General features: G+C 36.0%; 1 protein-coding gene across 3 annotated transcripts in view; it reads right to left on the bottom strand.

Annotated features, from left to right (window-relative positions):
* Positions 1 to 12,825, bottom strand: part of LOC150108681 (histone-lysine N-methyltransferase SMYD3-like) — a 197,170-nt gene that overhangs the window by 24,400 nt on the left and 159,945 nt on the right. For 2 of the 3 annotated variants that reach the window (XM_090416146.1, XM_090416147.1), the window contains exon 11: positions 2,426 to 2,534. In XM_090416146.1, the coding sequence (XP_090272272.1) occupies positions 2,426 to 2,534 (109 nt within the window). Of the gene's footprint in view, positions 1 to 1,777; positions 2,003 to 2,425; positions 2,535 to 12,825 lie in introns of all 3 variants that reach the window. The other variant, XR_016550678.1, reaches the window with a different exon arrangement.

Here is a 12,825-nt window from a genome sequence, read left to right as displayed (position 1 = left end):
ACTTTGGAGAGAATGCAGTCAACTGGATACATGATTTATGCAACAAAATCTGGAAGATGGCCGAATGACTGGACCAATTCCACCATTATACCAATCTACAAAAAAAAGGCAATCACAACAACTGTGAAAACTACTGCACCATTGCCCTTATCTCACATACCAGCAAGATTTTACTACACATTAAGGAGAGATTACAAAGTTTTATAGACTATCAGATCTCAGAAGAACAAGCAGGATTCAGAAAAGGTTGAGGAACTAGAGATCATATATCTAACATCAGACAAATAATTGAAAAAAAAAGGGGAATTCAACTTAAGCCTTTATCTATGCTTTATAGATTACTCCAAGGCCTTTGACTGCATGAGGTGGGATATCATGCAAGAATCAGGAATACCAAACCATCTAATAACCCTCATAAAGAACTTATATCAAGGAAATCAAGCAACAGTAAACTGTCCCTCCCCTGCATTCCAATTTGAAAAACGATCAAGACAAGGATGCATACTCTCACCATTACTATTCAACCTTTACAGCGAAACTATAATGAAAAGATCTCTAGAAAAGTGGAATGGTAGCATTAAATCAGGTGGCCAAACAATCACTAACTTACAATATGCAGATGACACAGTGATAATAGCAACAAGCAAACAGGGGAAAGCCTAAGTCACGGTTTACGAATAAATCAAGATAAAACCAAAATAATGATTTTAAACAATGCAGAAGAGATAGATATAGAAGGAATTGAAATTGTCAACCATTTCAACTACCTTGGAGTGATAATAACAAAAAAAGATGGATGTAAAATAGAGATAAGAAGAAAATAGCACTAGCTAAGAAAGCGATGACTTTCCAGATCTTGATTTAACCAAGATCTGGAAAGACAAGCACATCTCCAAAAAGACGAAAATTAAGCTTGTAGAAACCTTAGTTTTTTTGATCTTTCTCTATGTCTATGTCTTCTCTATTCTTTCTCTATGTCTATGTCTTCTCTATTCTTTCTCTATGTCTTGGACTATGACAGAAGAATTGAGGCATTCGAGTTCTGGTGCTGGAGAAGATTGTTAAGAGTGTCTTGGACAGAAAAGCGAGCCAACAAAATTATCTTAGAAGAAATGAATATCCACACAAGACTGATAAACATAATTGAAAAGAGAATACTGCAATATTTTGGAAATATATGTAGAAGGGAAGGCAACTGCTTGGAAAAAGTAATCATCCAGGGTAAACCGTGTGGGGAAAAAAAAGAGGGACCCCCCCAATAGGTGGATTGACCAAATAGAACAAGTAATAAGAGAAGCACAGGAGAGAAAGAAATGGTGAAGCATCATCAGGAAGGTCACGAGTCCTCAGACATGAGGAGATCCAAGAGAGAAACATAAAAATTATAGAATTTATTAACTCCTACAGATTTCTTTCCTGTTACAAGAGCATCAACAGGGAGAGAAAAAAAAGACTGGTTAAAAACATTCAAAACTGAAGTGTCACGTAATGTGTATTTACTTATTCATATTTATCAACAGAAAGAAATCAGCTGGAAGAATTAAACAAAATAAAAATCATCATGACTGATATAACCAAGCTGCTATCCAGAAATTTATCAATAAATATCATCCCCCAACCAGACCACAAAATGGATGTAAAAAGAGTTGCTCTACCATACATTAAAAGAAGATAGAAATGAACAGCATGGATTATTTTTAAGTCTGATCTATTACCACTTTCAAACCATTTTAGAAATCCTCTTTTACACCATCCAAGGATAATACTTTTCACTTACCTGGTGTTTATCAAGTACCCTGTTCCTGTCAACTCTGTTATTCCAGACAGGTAGGCAGTTCTGCCAAGATAAGAATCCAGAAACATTAGGACTACACCAAATTCTTGGAATCTGCTATATCTGGCTCAGCACACCATGGCATTAACACTAGGCTTTGGAATCAAACTGAGATTCTGCACCCAAATAGATTTAAATTTATCATCTGTTCACTGAATCTAGTGAAACCTGAAAAACACCTGAATTTCAATCTGTTCTGATTGCATGCCAATCTCAAAGTTTTGAGAAGTAATCATGATTAACCGTTCATAGTTTTTTTTTTTTTTAAATGATTTTGTAACCTTGTAATGAATTACAAAAACTATATAACAGTATAAGTTTTGAATGTTATTAACTGAGCTTTTCTTCTCTCCCCAAAGATGTCCTTGATAAATTAATAATTTTTATATGTTTCCCTTGAAACATATAGTCTTATATATCATCTAGCCTTATAGTTCAATAGATTTTTTAATCCATTATTACCTTAAAAAACTTCCAAATATTTAAAAAAAAAAGATGAAATGAACAATAATACAATAGAGTATTACAAGTTAAAAAATGCAGTATAATATAAAAAAAAATGCAGATTTCACTATTAATATTGTGCTTTACCTGCAAAAAGGTGAATTCAGATTCATCAAAATAACCTAAGTACAGCTGGATTTTGCCAATTTTAAACAACTGAATTCCTAAATTAGGATGATAGTGTCCATAGTAGAACCTATGGTTTTAAATGGAAAAATAAAATAATATAAAACAGCTGTGTAGAGTTTAATTACTTTTCAATTATTTTGCAGATTAAATGCAAGAATTTATATCAAAACAAAATATTATACTAATTGCAAAAACAAAAAAAAAAAGTGATTAACACATACCTGAATTTCTATAAGCAGATACAGCTGTTAGAGTAATTCTATGTAAGAAAGCCTCAAGTCTTCTCTGGTTTAGAAATCAAAAACCTTAATTCATTTGTTAACAGTTTTGTTTTTTATTTGAATAGTTTTATTTTGTTCAAAATAGTTTGAAACAAACAACATGCAATTTCTGATCTCTCTCTCCATTATATTTCATGATTTTAAACATCAATAAGAGATGTAACAGTGTTATACACTAATGAGCAGTTGAATTAGAGATACCTGCCTAGTAGCGGGTAGCAATCCCTTTCGCCTTGATGACGGCGGCGATGCAGCGTAGCATTTCTACCCAGCACTGAAGATGCTGGGTAGAAAACCAACGAAATATCAACCTAAGAAAATAAATATATTTATTTTCTTATTAGTGTTTGTGCTGTGTCGTGAATTAAACCATAATAAAAACTGAAGTTATCCCGTAGGTTGAGATGCAAAGACATCTGCTATCACCAGTGATCTCACACCAACTGTTCACATGCCTACCAGAATACTAGATAACTCTTTAACACTCCCTTCACTATGGATATTGATTGTTCTCCAAAACAATTGACATGGATTGTGTTCTACGAGAGAAATGTGTGTTGTATGTTGTTCTCCTCTTCTATAATTTTGATTTAGAACAATCAACATATAACACATAGATGTAGATGGCTGTTTGAGTCTTTGCTCACATTGCCACCTACATCCATGTGCTATCTGGCATTATAACAATAGGGATATTTCTATGATTACTATTATTATCATCATCAAATTCCTGCCAAGTACCCTCAAGAGGTGTACAGGATATGATAGTACTACATGAAAAATTTACATCATTACTAACTTCATATCTACTATTTTCACCCTACGAAACATCAACCTAAGTAAATAAATATATTTATTTACTTAGGTTGATATTTGCTTGTTACTTGTCAAGACTCCAACATTATCAGATCTTATATTTCTATCGTCTGAGGCACTTATCCACCTATATCTGGGTCGTCCTCTGGGTCATTTTCCTATCAACCCAGCAGAGAACACTTGTTTTGCTAATCTTTTCTCGCCCATTCTATTTAAGTGACCATACTATCTGAGATTGGCTCTGCTAACGCATTCCTGGATGCTGACAATGTCAAGTTCTTTCCTAATATTCTCGTTTTTAATATGATATTGCCATTGATGCCATCTGTTCACGCCTCTAATTTTTCTCAGGACTCTCATATCTGCGGTCTCTAGTCTTTGGTCAAGTATTTTACTTCTCACCCAGCTCTCAGATCCATAAGTTAAAATTGGTTTGAACACTGTCTTGTATACAGCTAATTTAGTGTTCCGACTAATTTCTCTCTTATTCTATATGAATTTATTCAATTGCTTCCTACCATACCAGCTTTGTTGAGTCTGTTATCTATTTCCAAATTTAATTTACCATCTTCACTAAAAATCGTGCCTAAGAAGCTGAAATGTTTTACTTGTTCCACAGGTTCTCCGTTCACAATGTAGTTGACATTTTCAATGATTCTGCCTATTTTCATTGTCTTTGTCTTTTTATTGCTGACCTTCATACCATATCTATTACAACAGTTATTCAATTTAGTCAGGGAATCTTGCAGACTTGTAGCAGATTTATTTAGAAGTAGAACATCGTCTACATAAAGCAAAGAGCTGACATTAACATCTCAATTTTGATATGTTTAATACTACTTTCCTTCATAATGTGATCCATATAGATAATGAATAACAGAGGGGATAATGTACAACTTTATCTTCTCACACCAGATTTAACATTAAACCATCTTCCTGTACTTCCTTCAATTCTAACTGCTGACTTACAACTCAAATAAAGACTAAGTATTGCGTGATATAATGCCCCATTCACACCACATAACTGTAGCGTATTGAATAGCTTCTCTCTTGGCACCTTGTTATATACCTTTTCCAGATCAACAAAACTTAAATATAGATCTTTGTTATATTCCCATGCTTTCTCAACTATATGTCGTAAAGTGAAGATCTGATCCTGACAGCCTCTATTTGGCCTGAATTCAGCTTGTTTAGCTAGTTTTACACAGTGTTTAGCTTTCTTACATTTGTCTCTGTATTCTCTAAGATCACAAGCTGACTTATTTGCCAGGAACTTTTGATATGCTTTCTTCTTTTCCTTCACTGCCTCTTTAACTTCCTATGTCCACCATGGAGTTCTGATTTTTCTATCCTTGCAGACAACCTCACCACTTGCCTCTCTGGCTGAATCAATCAGGGTTTTCTTCAGTGCTTGCCACTGAATCTCCAAGGTTTGGTTGCTGTTCTCAAACTCTTTCATTTTTTTTTCAATAATCTTTGTGTATTTTAGTCTACAGTTCACATCTGAGAGCTGCTCAACTTTTATTCACTTTAAAACTTTATTACATGTTATTCTTTTCAATATGAAAGTCAATTTTATCCTGCTCAAGACTAAATAGTGATCACTTCCAATTTCAAATCCTCTGTACACTCTGGTGTCCTGCACCAGGGAGAAAATATCACTATCAACAATAACATAGTCAATGAGACTTTTCTTATTCCTTGCCACTTCTCTCCATGTGAATTTATGCACATTTTTATGTTGGAACATGATGTTAGTAATAACCAGTCCATGTCCTGATCAGAAATCCAACAGGTATTTGTCATTATTATTAGCTTTGCTCTTTTCTCTAAATTTTCCCAAAATATTTTTGTATGTCTGACAATCATTTCCCACTCTGCTATTTAAATCCTCAACAAGGACCAACTTTTCCTTTTTCATTGTGTCAGTTGCTTTCTTAAACTTCAGATATCCGCAGACCCTTTCTTAAATTTTCATTATTACCAAGTACCCCCTAATTAATTAATTAAAAAATCAATTAATTAAAATGAATAAATGAATTTAAAATATTAAAAAATTAAATATCTATTTTATTTGAATTTATATGTTCATGTAAACAAAAAATATGATTTATTTTTAATAGAACAAACTTTATAAAGATACTATAAAGTTTTACTTACTTGAAATAATTTATCATCAATGAGAGGAGTGAAATTGCTTATGGTGAGATAAAATTTCAGCAAAATTTGGCTCTATAGTTGTTAATTTCAATCTCAGATGCAGCTCGACATCTATAATGCGATTCCTCTTCTTTGTCTTAATATCTACAAGGGCCGAAAATCCAACTTCGCACAGATATAAACTTAGAAATAGAAAAATGTACCTTAGAGCTTTATCTGTTAATTCAGGAAATTCATACTGTATTTGTAGCCAAAATGATTATAACGTATTCTCATTGTATTTATTTTTTAGGAAACCATCAAAAGCTAGTTCTAAAAGTTGTTGTTCTTCTATTGACGATAGACCCTTTGGCATAAATTTGTTTTTATTGAAAGGGTATGTTATCCACTCAATATCAATGTCCAATTCAGGGAAATACTTTTCTAGATTCATTTGTAAGCTTTTTAAATGCTGCATGATAGTAATTTTCACATCATCATCAATTTGTTCATTTGAACTTGCGAGCAATTCATGAAGTGATGGAAACGCATCAAATTCTCCATTACCAACCCGCTTTTGCCAATGTAATTCACTTTATCTTGGACATGAAATATAGAAATTTCCTTGCCTTGTAAAGATAAATTAAGACTATTTAATACAGTAAATATATCTGCCAGGTATGCTAAATGACTGAGCCATTTCCAATTATGTAAATGCTTTTTCAATTCAAACTTTTCATCAAGTAAAACTTGTAGTTCATTCCGAAGTTCAAATAAATGAGTAAGGACTTTTCCACGAGAAAGCCAATGAACATCGGTATGGAAAAGAAGTTGTGTATAGTTGCTTCCCATTTCTTTGCAAAGTTGAGAGAAAGGTCTTGGTGTTTAGAGGACGGCCTTTAATATAATTTATGATTTTTACAGCTTCATCAAGAACTTTTCTTAGTTCTGTAAATGTCATATGTGTAGCCAAAGCCTCCCTGTGTATGCAGCAGTGTGTCGACTTTGCATTTGCTGCAGCTTGAATCCTTGAAACAAGCCCTTTTTTAGATCCGACCATGGATTTCGCTCCATCCATGCTTTGTTTATTCCAACACAACTTTTCCAATCAATCTTGTTTTGATGCATAAAGGTATTTATACAGCAAATACCTTTATGCATCAAAATTCATGATGACCTTTTATATTGCCAACCCTTCCTAGAACATATAACAGGAGAAGAAATATTCAAGGAAGGGTTGGCAATATAAAAGGTCGTCATGAAATTTTTGATTTTTTTCGTACCTAACGAACGCTAGAAGATTTGCAAAATTTGTAATGTCAGTGGATTCATCTACCTGCAACGTATAATAATGACTCTTATGTATATCGGATAACAATGTTTGTTTTATATTTTCAGCCATTTCAGTGATTCTTCAATGAATGGTACTATTTGAAAGGCAAATCCGATCAATTTATTTATTTACAAGTTATTACCTCAGAGGGATAATTTTGAGTACTGCGTCTCATGTCCCAAATAAATGGCTTGTAATTCCAAATAAACAAAGAAATCTGGCAATTTTCTCAATTTGATTTGGTTCTTTAAGATTTGTCCCAAATAAATAGTTACCTCAATTATTTAACTGGATTCTACTCTGCTTAAAATACTTTAAATGACTAAACATCCAAAATAACCTGGTTTCAGGAACCTAAAATATGAATCAAACACCAAAATATTAAAATAAAAGAACTTTAATGCAGTATTTAATATGAGCCACTAATGGATGGGTGGTGCACAATATGTAGTCTTTCCCTGTTCAGTCAATCCCCACATTCTTGCGGTGACCTGTTTTTTCCAATCTTTAACTGTAGCGCCTAGGAAATGACATATCTGATGAGATATGTCATTTCCTGTTCTTCTTTTGTTGTTATCACTGAATATTGTATGCTTTTCCTTTGAGTGTTTTTATGATATCTTTCTTCTGGACTGGATTGGTGTGATGTAGCACGCACCTGTCAGTGTGAATTTTTTTTTTCTGTACTTCAAAGAAAAGCATCAATACTTGGTGAAATATTGATGCTATGAAAAGCGTTCATAGCATCAATACTTGGAGAATGGCCACTACATGGAACATTCATAGCAAAACAAACAATTTAATTAATGATCTTAGTAATTGGCATAAGGAGATGAAATAACAAATTTCTTCAAACCATCTAGTTATTCCACACATATATATATAGTATATGGTGCTCCTAAAATTATAAGGAGGGCATTCTACTTAAAGCTATTGTAGATACTAGGCTTTTTCTGACATACTACCAATACAAATATTTACTTACTCTACTATCTCCACATGTAGGGGATAATTACCCAGAAATTCTTGTTTTCCTCTTAATTCATATCACCAAAGAAAAACATAGGTACTTTGGCAGCTCACAGGAATGCCATTTATGTATGTAGTTTGAAAGAAGCTCCCAAAATATTACATGGTCTAACCCAGTGTAACAAAAACCAGTGTCTCGTTTTAAACCAACTTTGGTCTGCGTATATCAAAGACTGGCATAGTTGTGAATTAGGCTACCGTATTCATTATACAACACAATAATGAACCATGCATGTCATCTCGATGCTGTGTTCATCATCTACTTGAAATTCATTGTGTATGACAGTTGTTACTTTCAAAAACCCTATTAATATAAGCATTCATAATTCAAATTTATAATTTTATCCTGAAGATGTACATGATATGTCATAGGAAACTGGTCAATTAAACAATTTTTTTAATTGTTTTCTTGATGTTTATTATTCTTGGTTCATGTAAGATAAGCCACAACACTTCTTTCTTCTTATTTAGTACAGCCCTGCCACACGTCTTGAAGAAAGAACAAACTGGCTTATATAAGGAATATATAGTGAAATGGGGAATGAAAACAGTAATCCAGCTAAGGAAGCATAGTAGCGTATCAGCTCTCCAGCCAAAAGGGTGTGGGTTCGAATCTTACCATGGGCATGGATGTTTGTGGATTGTCTTGAAAATACCAGTGGTGATGATGGGCGGTAGATGGCATTGGTGGTTGCGGTTCATTGTAGTTGGTGGATTGAGTGGTGGAGATAGAGAGTTGTAGAGTAGGTACCCTCCCTCGATGAGTCTTTGGACTCCTTGGAAGTGTTACATAATAATAATAATAATAATAATAATAATAGTAGGGGTGCTTAACCGACCACGGCTTCTGACCTAATGTGGTTGACAGAGGGTGATATAACAACAGGAATAGAAATCGCTGGGTATAGCATTTTTCGTCAGGATAGGAGGGGAAAGCGTGGTGGTGGGGTACTGCTTATGATAAGTGATGACCTATGTCCTCTAAGAGTGGAGAATTTGGAAGGAAGTGAGACAAATGATTTTGAGAGCATATGGTGTGAGGTAGAGGTAGGCAAGACAGGATATTTAGTGGGGTGTTGCTACAGACCCAGGAGCACAGAGGATGGGGACCAGGAGATGTTTAGGCAGCTAAGTTTGGCAAGTGCAAGAAGAATGATTGTTATGGGAGATTTTAACTTCAGTAATATAAATTGGAGAGAGGAAGATGCATGTAGCAATAGGGGAATGGAATTTCTAGAATTCTTGAGGGACAAATGTCTTAGGCAACATGTAACAGAGGGAACAAGAGGTTCAAAAATTTTGGATTTGGTTATAGCATCAGAAGAGTTGATAATAACTGAGTTGACGTCTCTCCCACCAGTTGGAGAGAGTGACCATATGGTGTTGACTTGGAAAATGAATAGACATGCAGGAGTATCAAAGAGACGGGAACTTATGTGGAATTATAAGGCAGGTGATTATAATAGTCTTAGACGTCAACTTCAGGAAGTTTCATGGAGGGAGGAATTGGAAGGCCGGGATATCACCAGTGCGTGGGAAATTGTGAAAGAATATTTGTTATCAGCAATGGTAAGTTGTATACCACGAATGAAGAAGAGGACGCAATTTGGAGTAAAGTGGATGACAAACAATATTAAACAGGAATTGCATGCGAAAAAGAGGCTATGGAAGATATATAAGGAGATAGGTGAAGAGATGCATGAGGAATATAAGACACAGGCCAGAAGAGTGACTAGTGTGGTAAGGAAAGCGAAACTGGAATATGAGAGGAGATTGGCCCTAAGATCCAAAGAAAATCCTAGGGAATTTTTTAGCTATGTGGCCAGTAGGAGGAGAAATGACTGTGGAAGAATGATATTGTGGGATAAAAATGGGAATAGAGTGACTGATGCAGAGGACATAGTGGAATTGTTCAATGAACACTTTATTGGAGTATTTCATCCTAGAGGAGTCAGTTTTAATGCTAGAGGGATAGGACTGGTACGAGGTCTGGAGGTACAGAAGGAGAGTGTGTTTCAGATACTGAGTACTCTGGATGTCAGTAAAGCTGTGGGACTGGATGGTATTTCGCCACGAGTTTTGAGAGAATGTGCTAGGGAATTGAGAGTACCTTTAACGTGGCTTTTCAATGAAAGTCTGGCTTTGGCAAAGGTGCCCAGGGAATGGAAGGAAGGTAAGATAGTGCCATTGCATAAGGGTGGTAACAGACTGGAAGTGTCTAATTATAGGCCAGTCTGTGTGTCATCAGTAGTTGTTAAGATCTTGGAGAAAGTAATGAGGGACCGTGTACAGCATTGGGCAGATGAGGGTAATGTTATCTGTGAGAATCAACATGGATTTGTGAAAGGACGCTCTTGTTTTAGCAATATGCTAGCCTTTTATAATAAAGTTACAAGAACATTAGATGAGGGAAAGGCATATACTGCAATTTTCTTAGACTTGGCGAAGGCATTTGACAGGGTGCCACATGATAAGCTGATATTTAAGTTGCAGCACATGGGTCTGGATGTCAGATTGGTCAACTGGATTCAGGATTGGCTGTCTGATAGGTATCAGAGAGTTGTGTATGGTGGAGCAGTTTCCAGGAGGCAGAGGGTTACAAGTGGGGTCCCACAGGGCTCAGTACTAGGACCTATATTGTTTAACCTTTATATCAATGACATAGCCAGTGGATTGCAGGGGGGATATTCAGTTGTTTGCAGATGATGCGAAGCTGGGAAGGATTATTAGTAATAGTGCAGATGTGGTAGCCCTGCAAGAGGATTTAAATAAGCTAGATAGATGGGCAAATGAATGGGGGTTTTAGTTTAATGCAGCAAAATGTAAGGTCTTGAGGTTTGGGAAACATCGATGGGATGCTGCATACTCTATGGGAGGAGTTATACTGGAGGAAGTAGGGGAGATGAGATCTGGGGTTGATGATTGATAGAAACCTGAAGTTTAGGGGATATATTGCAAGGGTGGTGAAGGTAACACAGAGGATTGCTGCAATTATGAGAACGACACTGACCTGCAGAGATAAGAGGGTTATCATTCCATTGTATAAGTCTCTGATCAGACCACACTTGGACTATTGTTCTCAGATTTGGTCCCCAGGATTTGAAGGGGATAAATTAACTGTGGAAAAGATACAAAGACAGATGACAAAGATGGTTTCAGGACTGTACAAGGATAGTTATGAGGATCGGCTGAGAGAATGTGGACCGCAGAGTTTGGTAGATAGAAGAAGGAGAGGTGATATGATTGAGACTTTTAAACTGTTGAGAGGTGGTTACAGGGTTGACACTGGGGAGTTCTTTCGCTTGGTTGATCAGCGGGAAGGAGTGATGACAAGAGGCCATCCCTGGAAGTTACGAAAGGAAACTGTGAGCAAGAGGGTAAGGAGTGGTTTCTTTGTGTGGAGGGTGGTTTAGCCGTGGAATGCATTGCCTGATGGAGTAGTGGGAGCGAGAACGGTCAGTGAGTTTAAAGAGTGGTATGATGGACTTTGTGTTTCTCAGGGGGGGACCTCCCCTCAGTGAGTCTTGATAGACTTTATGTCTTAGGAAGGACCTCCCTCGATGACTCTTTTGACTCCTTGGAGGCCTGAATAATAATAATAATAATAATAATGTCCAATCCGATTCTCACCTTCCCGTGGTACACCCTGTTGGGTATCTACCTGGATACTGAATGAATGAGGATGGGCTGACCAAATTGTATTCTTATTGACTTAAGCCAAAATACAAAATGATGGTACAACATGACAAAATTTCATACTGGCTGGGGCACCAGCTTGTTAAACAAGGCCCCTGTTGTTTTCGCCAGGGAACCAGGGCGAACAGCGAAAAGTCAGCTACTGGAACAAATCTGAAAACACACCCCCAACTCAACATCACCAGAGTTAAAGATCGGTACTATCAACATAAGAAGCCTGAATGACAAAGAAATGGAGCTAGCTGAGGAACTAGATAAGTACCAGATCGACATAATAGGGGTGACTGAAAGAAAAAAGACAAAAACTGGTGAGATCTTTCTGAGCAATAAATACAAAATGTTATATTCAGGCAATAACAATCAAGGAAATGAAGGAGTAGCCATAGTATTCAACACTAAATACGAGGCTAATCTTCTTGAATGGCAAGCAGTCTCAAGTAGAATGATGTGGGCAAATATGAGAATGGGCAATGAGACTTATTTGTGCCTATGGTCCCACAGAAGGTTCTATTAAGGTAGAAGTGAAGGAATTTTTTTGATGCTTTAGAGCAGTGTTTCTCAAAGTGTGGTAAGCGGACCCCCGGGGTCCGCGAAAGGTCTTCAGGGGGTCCGTGGCAATTTTCGGCTATGCATCTTTAATGAATGGAATAAAATTTAAGTTTGAGATCATAAAACGTTCCTATTGTATCACTGAATAAGGTACAGACATCTGCAGGCTGTAATATGTTTCTCAAAAAACAGTGCAATTAGAGACAACTCGCACTAACTAATGAATCGCATGACCCCTCCCACATAAAATGCTGTATAGTAGACAATCAAAACCGGCAGCATATGGTTTTGTTTGAGTGAACGTGTTAAAACTAAGAAATCATCATCATCATCATCATCATCTTCATCAAATTCCTGCCATGTACCCTCAAGGGGTGTACAGGATATGACAGTACTACATGAAAAAATTACATCATTATTAACTTCCTATCTACAATTTTCCTCCAAATCAGTCTGTTACTTGTCAAGACTCCAACATTATCAGATCTTATATTTCTATCGTCTAAGGCACTTTG

This window comes from Typopeltis vanoorti, chromosome 3 (genome assembly GCF_054136105.1).
Source record: "Typopeltis vanoorti isolate ZY-2024b chromosome 3, IOZ_Tvanoo_1.0, whole genome shotgun sequence".
Classification (NCBI taxonomy): domain Eukaryota; kingdom Metazoa; phylum Arthropoda; class Arachnida; order Uropygi; family Thelyphonidae; genus Typopeltis; species Typopeltis vanoorti.
The sequence above is the reverse complement of the archived record's forward strand: the minus strand, read 5'-3'. Positions and strand labels throughout refer to the sequence as shown.